The sequence below is a fragment of the Coffea eugenioides genome, chromosome 6 (genome assembly GCF_003713205.1).
Source record: "Coffea eugenioides isolate CCC68of chromosome 6, Ceug_1.0, whole genome shotgun sequence".
NCBI lineage: Eukaryota > Viridiplantae > Streptophyta > Magnoliopsida > Gentianales > Rubiaceae > Coffea > Coffea eugenioides.
Genome location: NC_040040.1, coordinates 11573891 through 11589917, shown reverse-complemented (window position 1 = coordinate 11589917; position 16027 = coordinate 11573891). Strand labels below are relative to the sequence as shown.

Below are 16027 nucleotides of genomic sequence, written 5' to 3'. Positions count from 1 at the left end.
TTATAAAAAAAATATTTTATATTTGATTCGAACTGTGTTCATTTTTTTCTTAAAAAAGATTAGGCCTTGATCAATCAATCTTTATTTTTGCCCATAAACAGCGGAATTTGATCTTTTTGTATCTAAAAAATGATCATATATCTTATGAGTTCATAGATGACTTAGATCCAAGATTGTATTTCTCATGCTTTCAGTACTCTTTCCTTTCATATATTCACTGTTTCATCGACGCTGAAGCTGCAGTTTCAAAAAGATTATTACCTTCAACCCTGGCAGCCATCCGACTTTAATTTACTAGTTTTTTTTTTTTTTTTTTTTTTATAAACATTACAAGGAGCTCACAGTGATACGAGTAATACAATTAACAAATTATTCCACAAAATGGCAGATCGAAATTATAATTCAAAAATCTCAACTTTAATTTTCAACGTTTTTGGATCGTATCTCAACTTTGATCATTAGATCAAGGCCTTATTGGTACTTTAATTGGATTATAGTAATCAATGCCCAATTGGATCTATCCATGTTAGACTTTCTTTTGATTTTTTATGAGGCTCACAATATCAATGAACTCTAAAAAAAAAAATTTTTTTTGAGTCGCATATAAAGGGTCTAAGTGATTAACCTCAACGAAGTGGTAAACAAAAAAGAAAAAAAAAAAGACATAGGATTCCACCAAAACTAGCCTTTTGCAAATGATCACACCAATTTTGAGGTTGCAAAAGGTGATTATAAAGTGTATTAATAAAGCCTCTATAATTGCTGATTACTTGATGCTGAAAGGGACATTGATGCTTTATGATGTTAGACTTAGTCACTGATTTTAATTGTTCCACGCTTAGTTGAAGTTTAATTAGTCCCTTTTCTGCAAGCATTTATTTACATGCCTTTTTTTCCGATCCTTTGCAATGTTTATCAATATATAGTACAGTATTTGATTTGAAAAAGCTTCTTTTACTAATTCTGCTTCCTAATCAACTGGTGGGTAGATTGGATTACAGTTTTACACAACACCAAGTGATTCCAGCTGGATGATATAATACAAACCATATATAGAAGATTTTACGTACTCCACCTGCACGGAGTTAATCTTTTGGTTTACTTGCGTTATCAAACAGAGCCTTAGTCATGATACCGTAAGTTCTGTTTTAGATAAGATTAATATTATATGATGTCAAAAGAGAGTAAATGCTACGAATAGATTCACTATTAACAAAATTCAATTGTTTATCCAAACCTAATTTAGCTTTACAAGCAGGATTGAGACAGCATTAGTCAATGGGGCCGCCTAATACCTAACTAATATCACCACGGCATCAATCTCCAACTTTTTTTTAGCATTACCCCATTATCATTCTTCCTGCATCGAATTTGTTCCTCTATATACTTACTTACTTTTAAGGAGGCATTCATAGCTTAAAGAAAAGTAACAAAAAAAAAGAACTCTCGGGATTAATTAGATATGTTGAATATATAATTGGCCAAGTCCACCCGGGATTAAATGAAACATTCTCTAGCAAGTGCAACTTTTTTAAAAGATAACACTATACTCTTTTCTAGTGGGAAATCTGGGCGTGGTTCACTAGCAAATGTTCGAACTTTTAGGCATGAAACTCAAACAGCAGCTAAGTCCCACAGCCTCGCTGTCGTGTTATCCTTCTGTTCTGTCATTAGTGACTTGGAACTCCTGATATATTTATCCTCATCTGACATCAGATATTCTGCCATGATTATTATACCTTAAAGAACTCTGATCACTTGGGACTTGAAACCATGAGCAGAAGGCACATCTGATAAAAATAAGGGTGAAAAAAAAAAAAAAAAACAGTAAATCTAACATACAAAAAAGCCCTCCGTAATTTCAAAATGTTTCTGAAAGCGGCAAGCCACAAATAGTGACCTGAATTATGGGAGACAAAGTTTGAAGTTTTGGTGAACCCTTGACCTCCCATCCACAGCCAAAGACTTAAAGTTTTGATAGTTTTGGTGATGACCAACAAACCAAATGGCTGTTGAGCCCCACCGGGATTCGCCACCAAATCTGTTTCTGGATATTACATGGGCGAACTGGGTTGATGTCTAGATGATGATGCTTCCACTAGTCCACCAGTACCTGTTTTTTTTTTTTTTTTTAAACGTTGAGCATAAATATACATCTTCTGAGTTCTGACAGAGCATGATGTCACGTTGATCTAAGTAATGTGTTTATTTAGATATTTGCTAATTTGCTAAAAAATAAAAACTTGGATCATAAATACGTTTTCTAGTTATCTTATTATTTTTTCAGCCACACTTTTTATCATACATTCATCACATCACCCAAAAAAAATTCTAAATAATCTTCAATCCAAACACACTCGATAATGTTCCACGAATGAGGTTGATTTAATTAATAAGGCCGATTATCCTTGTTCAAGACATTTGCAATGATTCATTAGTCGACTATTCGTGAGAATCACTCTGTAAGCCAATGAGAAAAATGCATCACTAATTTGCAATTACGTTGAAATTATCAACATTCCCCTCCTTTTAAATTTGTCCTTACTGAAAAAGAAAAAAGGCTCCAGTAGAAGCCCCTCAATCAATGGACAGGACGAAGGATTTTTTTTTTTTATTTTGTCATAATGATAACATTTTTATAATTTAATCTATCGTAATCTAGGAAGAGTATTAACTGCATCGAAGAAGAAGAAAGACAATAAAGGCCATGGGGCTGGTGGCCAGGATGAAGAAGGATTCTTATGCTAGTGCATCTGTCCAAGTAAGATATGATGACCATTTAATTAATATTTCCTGATCTCAAATGTCTCAAGACTCATAGCCAGCAAATTATGCATCGGATGTTGGGGCTGTCTGCCTTAAAACAACAGATACTTTTTTTTATTATTTTTAAAACAACAGATACTTACTGCCATTTGTACGTTCACTTTCTGCTATTTTATAATGAGTCTGAAGAGAAGGTACACTACTTGTCTTCTACTGCCTTTCGCAATTCGATTCGATGAAGCAAGTTCTTCAACTGAGACTTAAATTATAAGATTTGTCTTTTGTACCGCTAGGAGAAATTACAGGAAAAAAAAAAAATTCGCTAGTTAAGGTCCTTGACTTTTTCTTTATTTTTTTTAAGAAGAAATTATCGTTCGAAAAGACAAAGATCGCCTCCGCATGGACTGACGTTTATTTACCATTCCGCTACCCCACAGTGATGTCGCTTTGGCCGAGTGGTTAAGGCGTGTGCCTGCTAAGTACATGGGGTTTCCCCGCGAGAGTTCGAATCTCTCAGGCGACGTTCAAAACCATTTTGCTGCTCACCCAAATTTTACTGTGCCAACAAGAATCAGAACTTAATTTCCCAACACCGTTTTTCTTTTAAAAAAAAAAAAGAATTTTTTTCCCAACACCTTGTTATTGTGATTGACTTATATTTATAAATTTACCGCCCACTTACTTTTAAGTATCGACCTAGGCTCCTACATGAACGAGGTTTTTAATATGAGTTATTGTTTGTGAGCGATAAGTTTTCCACGCCCTTGGAACGATGAGGATGATGACCATGAGGTTTCCAACCCCTTAGAACGATGATAGAGAATTTGCCAAACCTTTTCCACCTGCAAAACTTGGGAATATTGAATTCCTCATCCGTGTTGATTATTCATAATATTTGTATTGTTTTCAGGAGAAAATGGAGCACATACGGCGGCAAATCTAGCAACACTGGAGAAAAAGTTGAAGCAATACAGTACATCCGTCAACGTTAAGCTTCCACCACTGCATATCAGTCTAGGGTGGTAAAAACGGCACCCAATTAGCGTGCCATTTGGTCAGCCATTAAGCAAGTTGGTTAATCTTTGTCCTACTTTCCTCCAGCAATTGGCAAGGCCAGGGGATCAGCACAAAATATCAGGAGGAAATTACCAAGGTAATTTGAAACAAAGCCAAAACATTCACCACCAACTACAATTATCGGTAGTCATCCATCCCAGTTAAAATTATGGGTGTGTTTGCTACTTTGTTTGGACTGAAAATATTTTCCAGCAAATGTTTTCCACAATTTTCGGTGTTTGGTCGCCTTAGAAGAACTGGTAAAAATATTTTATGCAAAAAATTATTTTCCCCAATCCTATGTAAAACAACTTCCTTAAACGAGGAACCGAAGTTATCTTTCAAAACAACACATCCGCTAGCAAAGTCAAAATTCCTATCATTTGTCGATAGAAATTCAAACGACATGAAAAACCCCAAAAGCTTATCAGACACCAATCTTTTTCGTCAAATTGCCCTTGATCTTTATCCTTGGAAGCATATACTATCTAATTATGAAAATTGGATTTAGAGTCTATAAATATTACTAATACATGAAAAAAAATGTTATTTCATAGGTTAGGACTTGTAAGCTAATGATGAAGTTCAATAGCAAGGGGCAGTTTTAACGATAGGAGCAAAGTTTCGAATTGCAACCAAGCACCTGAAAATTATGTAAATGCAAATCTTTTCCTAGAAAACATTTTACATGTAACCAAACAATCACCATTTTTCCCCGCTGCGAAAGAAGTTGGAGATTCTTATAGTAAGATAAAAGGCTCAAACGATTTGAACTACCAGCAGCACAAAAGGAATGGGTACTAATGTACTAGTGGATTTGAAGGTGAAGTGCAGTGCTTTCAAATTTTCAACACACACAAAACATGGACAGCGCAAGCATTTGCTCAACCTTAAGTCAATGATCACGCTAAAACTTCTTAATGCCGTGGCCAAATTAACAAAACCCGTTATGTATATGCGCTAAGTGTACGGAAAAGAAAAACAAAATAGACAACAACCAGCAATAAGGTGTTAAAATCATTAAAAGCAAAGAACATACATCAATTCAGTACGAGTAACTGCAAACTAATTTACTGATGAATCCCTGCATAGTACCTAATAGAACCAGATATTGTATTCTACAACAAATAACGTTTCTCAGAATATTTGACTTCATATTTGCAGCGAACTGGTAAAGGAAGGTAAAGGCAGGGCTAAATCTTCATTTTCAACAACACAGAGAAACCCAACTGTCAATTGCCCAAGCTCTAGTGACCATACTTCTGGAACTCCCACTCACTGTTATCTGTAACATACAAGAATGAAAGGAAAATGAGGTACCAGCGATATTGAAACAAAAAGAAAAACAAAGGCACTATATAAAGGTTTATGGATCAGAGAAACTTACCTAATGGGCAAACCTGGCGTGTCTTGAGCCATCTGCTAATACAGTGGAAGTGAAAAGCATGATTGCAAACACCTACAGGGATTCCACTTCCAATTAAATTGATAATGATATGCACAATTTTATGTTAACAACATGTAAAAGGAGATTGTATGAATAGCCAGTCAAATTAGCAAGTCAATCTATCTGTGGGCACGTAAAAAAAGAAGTGATCCAGAGAAAATGCAACTTTTAGACAGCTAACTCCATCCATGGTAAGCTGGCAGCCAGTAACCAAGGCAAGCCAAAAAAGTGAAAAACACGTGTGCGTATTCCTTTCTAGGTTTGACTTTATTTTGTTATTTATGTCGTGATGTTCCAGAACCTGGCTTGGGAATCAAGGGATGATCATTTCTTAAAAAACTTTACTCAACCCAAGGTATTAGAACTCATATCAATCATCTAACATCCCCAAACATAATTTCTGTGGAAGTATTGAACAATATGACCTTAACATTTAATACTCAAAAGCTAATCGAAGTTCCCAACAAACATGTATAAATATAGCTTCTCAAGAAAGGAGGTCTCCAAATAGGCAGCATCTGCTTACAACTAGATAATTGTCGCGCAAGATTTAACAGTCTTGTGCTTGTTAAATGATACAAATGCTATACAGCACACTAAATGATGTTCTATGTCATAATTTTAGCTCCCTGCTACTCCTGAACAGCTTTTATTCTTATCAAGGCTATGCATAGTTTATATGGAAGATACACCACAACTACATAAGTAGGCTTCATTCATGAAGTGCAATTATACCTCCTACTAACCAAATGTCAACATAAGATGCATTCAGAACGTGATGATAAAAGGTTAAAGATAAAGTCTGATCTTCAGCAAAATATAACACCAATAAGAGGATCCTTTTAATTACAAAGGACTGAAGAAAACAACTGGGATGTAGATGCTGACGTTAACAGTAATCAATGAATGGACGTGGTGGATTCAGGCAGACCAATCACATGAATTGCAGCCCCAAGCTATAGAGCAATTCTGGTTCATCAAATATTCTTGCAGAGTGGAAAATGGCTCACATCATACCATATAGTATAAGCTAGACAATAACAGAAGTTCTTAGATTAAGACCAGGAAACTTTCACAGTTTTCATTTCTAATTGGTAAATACCTTATAACTTGAAGTAGTCAGCAAGGGGTAATGGGACCACAATGTTCTGTACTATTTATAAAGCACTTAATGGTATTATATCGACATTTGGACAAATTTCAGCTATTAGCATCCCATTGTAACAAGCAAACCAAGTACAAAAATTGCTTTAGAATTTTCTCTTGCCACAAGCAATAGGATAACACACTGCTTTTTACCATCTCAAACATCAGTTATTTGCAGAATAAACACGGTGAACAAGTTGATTGGCACAAACAGCTCATATCATCTAGATAACGAGCATCAACTTAGAATAGTTTTTAATGAAGGTAACACTGCTCCTACCAACCAGACATCACAGATAAAGTAGATCTTTGTGTGGCTCAATTTAGTGACAGCTAAAGTTATTAAACTCACAAGATCATGTAGTTAACATCATATGCTTTATAAGATTAGACATCAATAGTAACATTAGGTACCAATCAGCTAGAAGTCTGAATATTGACCCCACCAATAATAAGACCCTTGCATAGGAAAATCAACTCGAAACTTCTTTAGCATAACCCAAACCACCCCTGCAGCATATGCAGTAAAATAGTCATGCTCATCAATTGTCTTCAAAACACTATAGGATTATTAGTTTTTATGAGCATTTCTTAAAAAAACTAATTGGAATACATGAACCTTTTTGTTTCGGCTCCATTTTGCTAGTGAATGTGAAGATTAATACCTAATGGACAAATATTTACCATACATAGTCATCCCTATGTCCCACAGTTGCCAATGCTATGCAGAATCAGTTTCCCCATCATACAAGTCACACATAGCATGTCCAAATGCTTTTCCAACTTTAGATATTAGGTAGGGAAAGAAAGCATGTACAAAGGGAGAAATCACCATCACGCTGCTCTGCTAAGATAAAAATATATAATGTTTTATGGTAACTGAAATTCCTGAGGATAATAACATGCTTCAATCAACACGGATGCCCATGCCAATAATGAGTATGCTTCATACATACCTTTGGACCACATTACAAAGCTTCAGTCAAACTGAAACTAAGAAAACTTGATATTCATAAGGAACATTATCACTCAAAATCTCATCCAATACTCAAAGTTCATTCAAAATTCAGAATTGGGCAGGCTCCTAAGGAACATTAGTTACACTATAGAAAGTGTATTTTAAGGAAAATATGAGGAAAAAGAACAAAGTGGAGATATCTATTTCGTGTACCAAATTGTGATAAAAAGAAACAACTCACTTTTAACCGCTCATTCAAAGCAATTGCATTTAACATAAGGAAATGCTCACAAACACATCATTCAATAGTCAGATACATTATGGAACTTCTTTTACATCCTTATCTTCTGAATTAACAAAACTCAACAAAGTTATAATCTAATGCCTTCCAAATTCCACAACAGAAAAGCAAAAATCCAAAAGCAACAGAAATTGGAAAATAATCAACAACTGAAAGTGGATACTGTAATAATTTTTAAAAACAAATAGCACAGAGCATTATGCAGACTCCTATCAGCAACATGCATACTGTCTGTGGCAACACAGACCAGCAAAATACCAAACTGCCTAAAATAATAAAATAAACCAAGAGTATACAGCTGTCAAAAGTAATGATAATCAATTGAGCTGTATAATACAACAATATAAAATTACTAAATATCTCATTATTTAGCAACCTAAGCACAAAATCCTACATAAAATCCTTTACCATGAATAGACCTACATAAAATCCTTTACCTAAGCAGGACAACCTAAACATGTTACAATTGCATTCAGCACAAAGAGAGATCAAAAAACGGTAGGCCAACTGATACTAGCCTGAAAGGAAAAATCAAAATAGCATGAAAACAAACGCCAGAGTTCGACAAAAAGATGGTACATACCCCAAGCAACCGTGCATTCCTCGCTAGTAGCACTGGCTTGATTAGCTTGACACTCGATGCCTAATAATGCACATCGCAAATCTCACTCAGCGATAAATTACCAGATAATTGAGCGTCAATAGACCCAAAAAAAAAGAAGATCTATATAATCAGAGGTATAAAGAATCAATAGAGCGGAAAACATGAAATACTCACAGAGATCCATAATATGATTCCTGCAAATTGCACAGTTATCCACCACGATATCTGAATTCAACCACAAAATGAGTAAATAAACAATCAAGAAAATTGCGCCAAAATACCAAAAAATTAAAAAAATCACAGAGATCGTAGAATCGCTTCAAATTCAAAAATATACAGAAAAAAAAAAGGAGTTCATGCTAGGTTAGGGTTAGGGTTTTACCCCAAGCCCAAAGCGCGACGGCGTTCCACTTCTTGATCTCGAATCGCTTGGCTTTCTTACCAGAAGTTGAGGTGGACGCTGTGGAGGATGAAGGTCCGGCTCCGCTGGAGCCTTCTCCAGCCGGAACCATGGTGACGTCGGTGTCCAGAGATGCCATTGGGTTGGCTCGAAGAGAGCTCTCTTCTCAGCCCTTTTAGCGCAAAGATTCAAACTTTAAACTGCGCGTGAATTGGATAAAGAGCTTAAAGACCAGGGAAGCTAATGGAATTTTGGCCTTAAACCATTCAGTCAACTCCGGTGTCGTCAATGGGCCTTGGCCCGTTAATTAGATGGCCCAAGATTGAAGTAATTGTGTCGACATAATAGTGTCGACATTCCTAATTTTCTATACCGATAATGTCAACACAATTACGTTTGACTCTTATGCCGTACGATTTACTTATACTTGACGTTGGGGTGCTATTTCCGTACGATTGACCTTCATACTTTAGGTTGGGCTGCTACCGTGATGCTGCCTTGGATAGTATGGGCTTTTTCTCAACTGGTTTTACGATTTACCTTCATACTTTAGGTTGGGCTGCTACCGTGATGCAGGGCTTAAAGACCAGGGATGCTAATGGAATTTTGGCCTTAAACCATTCAGTCAACTCCGGTGTCGTCGATGGGCCATGGCCCGTTAATTAGATGGCCCAAGATTGAAGTAATTGTGTCGACATAATAGTGTCGACATTCCTAATTTTCTATACCGATAATGTCAACACAATTACGTTTGACTCTTATGCCGTACGATTTACTTATACTTGACGTTGGGGTGCTATTTCCGTACGATTGACCTTCATACTTTAGGTTGGGCTGCTACCGTGATGCTGCCTTGGATAGTATGGGCTTTTTCTCAACTGGTTTTACGATTTACCTTCATTCTTTAGGTTGGGCTGCTACCGTGATGCAGGGCTTAAAGACCAGGGATGCTAATGGAATTTTGGCCTTAAACCATTCAGTCAACTCCGGTGTCGTCGATGGGCCATGGCCCGTTAATTAGATGGCCCAAGATTGAAGTAATTGTGTCGACATAATAGTGTCGACATTCCTAATTTTCTATACCCATAATGTCAACACAATTACTTTTGACTCTTTTGCCGTACGATTTACTTATAGTTGACGTTGGGGTGCTATTTCCGTACGATTCACCTTCATACTTTGGGTTGGGCTGCTACAGTGATGCAGGGCGTTACAAATTCCACGACCAAGGCAACAATTGCCTTGGATAGTATGGGCTTTTTCTCAACTGGATTTACATACCTGATTTAAGCTTTTGATTTTTGAAAAGTTATTTTATTTTGTTTCTCAACTGATTTTAGATTTGTTTTGGCTCTAAAGACCTAATTTTAGATTTTGATTTTCGAAAAATTTATTGTATTATGTTCTCAACTGATTTTAGATATTTTTTGGTGTAAAAAAGTTGGAAATCAGAAACAAGTTGTGAAATACTTTTGGATTGTTGCCTACTTTATCATGTAGACAAATTTACCTTTCAAATTTTAATGTAATTTCCAAATTTTAACGTAATTACCTAAAGAGTAGATAACTTTTTACGGTCTTTCTATTTTCTTTCTTTTCTCATTCAATTACAAATTCATCTTTATGTCCATTGTTTTTCTCATCCATCATTTAATCTTCATAAAAAATTAATTAATTACATTAAAAATTATTTAATTAGCACAAAATTTAATTACATAGCATGTAAGTGTAATATGGTCATTTTTTTAATTAAAGTTAGCTTTTTCCTTTTCTTTTGAGAACATCTATGCATTTATTAAAATGGTTTTTTAACTGTAAATGATAACACATGAATTATTTTGAAATATCTAATTTTTATAAATCAAGTTTGCAAAATCAACTTTTACAAAATTAGAATAAGTTGAGAGCAAACCCCATAATATATACATGAACATAACATGTAGACACCAAACATAAGTGTAGATACAAATACAATGACAAGTAAACAATTTTTGCATTTACATTATAAGTTAAAAATTGTATTTGAAAATCGATTTCAAAACCAAACCAATCCCCACCATTATTAATTACACCGTACAAGTCACTAGTGATTGTAACGTCCTTTGATTAGGTTGTGCCTTTATTACTAATGATGTGATTGATAACTCAATTCATCACTTAATATTAATTAATTCAGACATTAACTATATCATAAAGGAGACCAAATTTTGGGTCAACAATTGCATGTAAAATATCTCCTTCCAGTCAGCAATTGCCTGGACAGTGGAGTTTAATGGGTCCCCCTTAAGTTGGTTCATTTTCAAGCATTGTTGGTAAAATATGATAATTGGTCTTGGTCCTCGAGGCAAATACATACGGTATTTAGATCAGTCGTTGCATATAAAATATGAAAAGCAGGACGTTGCAAATAGAAAATTTTGATGGTATGGTCTGACTTTACGTGCCATATTAGTTGATGTGAGAAAATTGCGGTGTAGACCTCGATCCAGATTACACTTCTTAGTTTTCTGGTTTTATTGAACTTTTAAATTAGTGGTTACATTTTGTCACGATAGAGGACATCATTGATTTTTTTTTTTTTTTTAAATAAAGTATTTGTATTAAACCTTTCCTAACCATAAAGCAGCTGTTTGTCGCAACCCTACCAAATTGGTCTGACCATTATAGATATTTCTGTCTCTCTCTCTCTCCCTTTTCTTTTTTTTTTTTTTGGACTCAGGCCATTTTAGAATAATTTAGATATTTGGTAGAAAAGGGAGATTGCAAAATACAGAGTAATAAGGTAAAATTTGAAGTGAAAACGAACCTCCTAGTTTTCTACAGTTTCTACGTATCAATTATTTGATCAAAGACATCAAACAAAAGGAGAAAAATTGCATTTTTGGCTGGCTGCCAGTGGGAATTCTAAATCAAAGCTTCTAGATTGCTAGCAACAGTTTAAATATCGCTGTATCTTTCATTTGACGTCTCCATTTGCTATCTAATTAGGAATCTCTTTTGACTTGGGCAGGTAAAGACAACTAAGAACTCAGAAACAGGGGATTTTGTCGAATTTTCTTGCGTCATTCATTTGTTAGGAAGCGGGTGAAATAGTCTTTTAAGAGGCAGCTTCCTCCGGTTGTTATGTTTAAGTGCAGTTGTTAAGAATGAAACGACCACAGAATTTCAAAGATATTAGGAGATGAGTGGTTGGTGAGGCAACTTGCAGATGATCCAGAACAGCACATCTCTGCTAAATGTCAAATCCCAATCCCAATTCCTCCATGGGACCGACCCAAAAAGAAAAATCCCAGTGCCGATTCCTAGAAGGAACAATCCAGCATAACCAACTTAATGACGTGTAAAAATTCTGAGGTCAAAAAAAAAATTGATGTGTAAAAATTAGAGCCTATATTTTCCGTTGAATTCGAACTTCTTTTCTTAATTCTTCTAACTCATCATTGTTTAGAAAATCCTGCGATAATCATTAGTTTTGGCATATTCGGGTCATCTTTTGAAGGTTTGGTTAGATAAATAAATGCATCGAATCCAAAATTTCAGCCAAAACTTAAGAAACAAAAAAAAAAAAATGTCCTGAATATTAAAATAAAGTCGATGAATTTTCTTTTTTCATCTTTGGTACAATCAAGAAAAAGGGTATCTAATGAGAAAGAGATAAAACCTAATAATTAAAAAAAAAAAAAGTTCAATTACAAAAATACAAATGCTTACACTTGACAGGTTAAAAAATAAAAAATAAAAAAAGATAAGGTATATGCTTAGCCTAGTAAGTAATCACCTTGTTACACAAGATGGCTTTTGATGTATATATATTTACAGCTTATATTAGTTATTACGCTTCATTAATCTATACTCTTTTCAATCTCTGATGCAGAGGCGAATTTATCCCGTCTTTCACCCTCAGCTGTAGCTGAGTTTCCGAGTAAATCGTTGGAGAATTAGGAGTTCCGAAACTACGTTTATGGTTATGGTGGTGTAACCTGTGTTTTTGTTGGTGGTGACCATTTTCTTTCTTCACTTTCTTCTTTCCTTCACTCTCCTTTTCGCTTTCTTTCTTCAAATCAGTTTCAACTGGAACCGTGTACACAAACGTCCCAATTGAAGTGTCATTGTAACCCTTGAGAGGCTCCAGGGTTTTTACAATGTCGCTCATATTTGGTCTGTTCTTAGGCCTATGACTCAGGCAATGATAAGCCAATGCTGCAGCTTGCTGAGCCCCTTCCTCGGAGTACATGCCTTCAAGCCTAGGATCCATTATCCGGCTGAGCTTCCGGGAATCTTTTAACATTGGTCTCGCCCAATCTGCCAAGTTCTGTTCTCTAGAAGGACGGGTTTTGTCCACTGATCTTCTGCCTGTAAGAAGCTCCAAGAGCACTACTCCGAAGCTGTACACATCACTTGCTGCTGTCAAGTGACCTGCAGAGAGACAATTTATCATGTTTTGGCAAATGGTCACTCATTTGTTTAGGATAATAGCAATCAAGTTTTTGTTTTTATGTGAAATTTGACTTAAATATGCAATTTTTCTAGTCGATGGAAAATGGCTAAGAACAACCCACGTTGTTGATTGTGGTAAAGATTGCGACTAACCAACCGTGGAGATTGCCTTAATAAATCTTGCTTAAATTAGCAAGCGATGATATGAATCTTTACCTGTCATGATATACTCAGGGGCAGCATAGCCTTGTGTCCCCATAACTCTCGTCGAAACATGCGTATCATCTCCCTCTGGACCATCTTTTGCAAGCCCGAAATCGGAGAGTTTAGCAGTGTAATCCTGTAAGCAAATTAAAAGTGATTTATTCACTTCTTGAAAGAAAATGAAGCAAAGGATCCCATAAATGTGGGCAAAGTTAGGTAAACTAGATGCTTACAGAGTCTAGCAGGATGTTCGAGGCTTTAAAATCCCTGTAGATTACTGGTTTTTCTGCCTCGTGGAGAAAGGCAAGGCCTTTTGCAGCTCCAAGGGCAATTTTCATCCTTGCTGACCATGGAAGCGACACGGAATATCCTGCGGACGGGAAAGTAAAAGAATGAGGACTCTTGTATGATTAAGATGACATTTTATGGTAAGTTTACATTTTAAATATGTGGCATTTACCAAAATTTTAAATCTAAAGCTAGCGTCTTAAAATGAGATTAATAGTTGTCAAAGGTTAGTAAAAACTCTATCAGAAAAGTGAAAACCCCGGCCCATTATGTTAAAAAAAAAAAAAAAAAAAGTTTGTGAGCTTGATGAGATTTATATGGTAGTATTTAGGTAATAGCATTATTATGTTCAAATATTACATCATTAGAAGGTTACATATTGCAACGACTAATGAATTAACCAAAAGGTAAGTTACCAACCACGAATAGGGTAACGTGAACTTATAATTCCAGGTTGAACTTTTCTATCTATAGAGCAAGTCTCGTACTCATCATGATTATACGGCACATAATTATTTGCACAACTGCGGGATTATTCTTTTCAAGAGGCAACATAATGTCAACATCCCTCACAGGAAATGGTAAAACTAGCAGACAATTATTAAAGAAAATAGCCGTTTCAACTGGAAACTATATATTATATGTGTTTTATAATTGATTGACGATATCCTAGAGATTACATCCAAACTCTCCCGAAATGTCATTATCAGCAGACCTATTTAAAAAATCTCTTCCACGTTTAATAATAATGCTATTTTGGCTAGCTGTTCTTAGTAAGATATTAACAGCTGTCCCAAGTTTCTACATTTCTGACAGCGAATACAGCTACCTACTATACTGAAGCAACAAAGAAAATTGAGCACCATGGAAAAAAATATGTGCGGAAGATGAATCGCTACTGATATATATTTCAAACAATGATAACGCGGAGACAAGACGTACGTACTTCTAAACAGCTGATTCTCCAGGCTGCCTCGTGGCATGTATTCATAGACTAAAAGTCGATGTTCCTCCTCGCAGCAGTATCCGATCAACTTCACCAAATTTGGATGCCTCAATTGCCCCAGAAATATCACTTCAGTCTGTTAAGAAAGGAAATTAAAGTTGGTCAATCATTCAATCTGACAAGAAATCTTCATGCACAAAAGTTGAATATCAAAAAATTCTTCAACACTAACTTCAAGAACACTGCGAACCCTCGGGCATACTAACTGCTAAGCAGGACGAGGTTATCAACCCCCGGACTGCATGTCAAGCCAGTGAGGGAAATCAAGTTTGGTAGGTTCATACATACCAGCCATTCCTTGTGACCTTGGGAGCCGTCCAGATCAAGGAGCTTGACAGCCACTGGCTGAGCCTTCAGCCCGGGTCTAAGCTTGTCGTCAATGAACCCTTTATGAACTGGTCCAAATCCTCCCTCACCAAGAAAGTTACTAGACGAGAAGCTCTGAGTGATCACCTTCAGCTCCTGAAGAGTAAATATGTGAATGTTGGAGCCGGCTAAAGAGATAGAGAGATCCTCTGAAATGGTTGAAGAACTAAAATCCGACATCGAAAGCCTGTGGAATGAAGTTTGCTTGGCCACAACTTTCTTCTTTTTCGGTTTAGGGTTCTCAATCTTGTAACATCCCAGAACAAAACATTGCCACGAAACCTTCTGGACTGTCATCTCGTGATAAAAGTATATATATGCTTTCTACGTGTATGGAAATACTTTTGTTGTTTCTCCTCTTCTGCACCCAAATGCCTCGAAAACCCTTCGTTTATATAACTCTGATCAAGTTAGACCTGTCGCTGCTTGAGAGAATTGTAGAACAAGGAAAGAATGTGGCGATGACAGGAATTATGCAATGGGGTTTGGAAAACTTCTATGGAAAGCCGTGGCCTAATATTCAAATGTGCCAATTATTCTCTCTCCTGGCTCTTGTCTCCACAGGACATGATAGTATGATACAGATAAGAGGTTCACAACCCCTTTATATATAAGACCTGGCTTTATGCTGATTTGTTTTTTTTTTAATCATTTACTATTAATTTCTCTTTCGTGGACAAATACTGCTTTTTGTATGTATGGGCGTATATAGTAGTTCGTTTTGTAATGTGATCCTCCATCAATAGTTGATGTAGCTACTATTAAAGAATTTGGTGTACAAAATGAAAAGCAAAAGAGCACCACGAAGTCTACGAATTCGGTTGAGTGAGAAAAGACTTGGCTGCCCCCTCTTTGACTTAGTTCTTTGGGGTGGTCTGAAAGTTATGGTGGGAGCCTCAGTTTCACACCTTCTAAAGATTGTTCCATTCGGTGGCGATGATGGAAAAGCGGTTTTCGAAATTGTTTTGACTCAGTTTTGCAATAAATTATTTTTTTTAAAAAAAAATGAATATTTGGTGTGGAAATTCCATCGTGGTATCTAGCTAAG

General features: G+C 35.9%; 2 protein-coding genes and 1 non-coding gene across 3 annotated transcripts; 1 reads left to right on the top strand and 2 right to left on the bottom strand.

Moving 5' to 3' along the window:
• The first annotated feature begins 3207 nt into the window (after positions 1–3207).
• TRNAS-GCU lies at positions 3208–3289 on the top strand. Its single transcript has one exon. It is a non-coding gene; the product is annotated as a tRNA-Ser (tRNA).
• Positions 3290–4756: 1467 nt separating this feature from the next.
• LOC113774604 (RING-box protein 1a) lies at positions 4757–8911 on the bottom strand. Its single transcript, XM_027319170.1, has 5 exons — positions 8661–8911; positions 8453–8503; positions 8258–8317; positions 5210–5281; positions 4757–5107 (listed from the first exon to the last, which is right to left on the bottom strand). The coding sequence occupies exons 1-5, from the start codon at positions 8815–8817 to the stop codon at positions 5070–5072; spliced, it is 378 nt and encodes a 125-aa protein (XP_027174971.1). The 5' UTR covers positions 8818–8911; the 3' UTR covers positions 4757–5069.
• A 3379-nt stretch (positions 8912–12290) lies between these two features.
• LOC113775290 (serine/threonine-protein kinase RIPK) lies at positions 12291–15521 on the bottom strand. The gene is made up of 5 exons (XM_027320102.1): positions 14902–15521; positions 14554–14689; positions 13553–13689; positions 13332–13455; positions 12291–13094 (listed from the first exon to the last, which is right to left on the bottom strand). Exons 1-5 carry the CDS (start codon positions 15274–15276, stop codon positions 12526–12528), a joined length of 1341 nt encoding a protein of 446 aa, XP_027175903.1. The 5' UTR covers positions 15277–15521; the 3' UTR covers positions 12291–12525.
• Between the last annotated feature and the right edge of the window lie 506 nt (positions 15522–16027).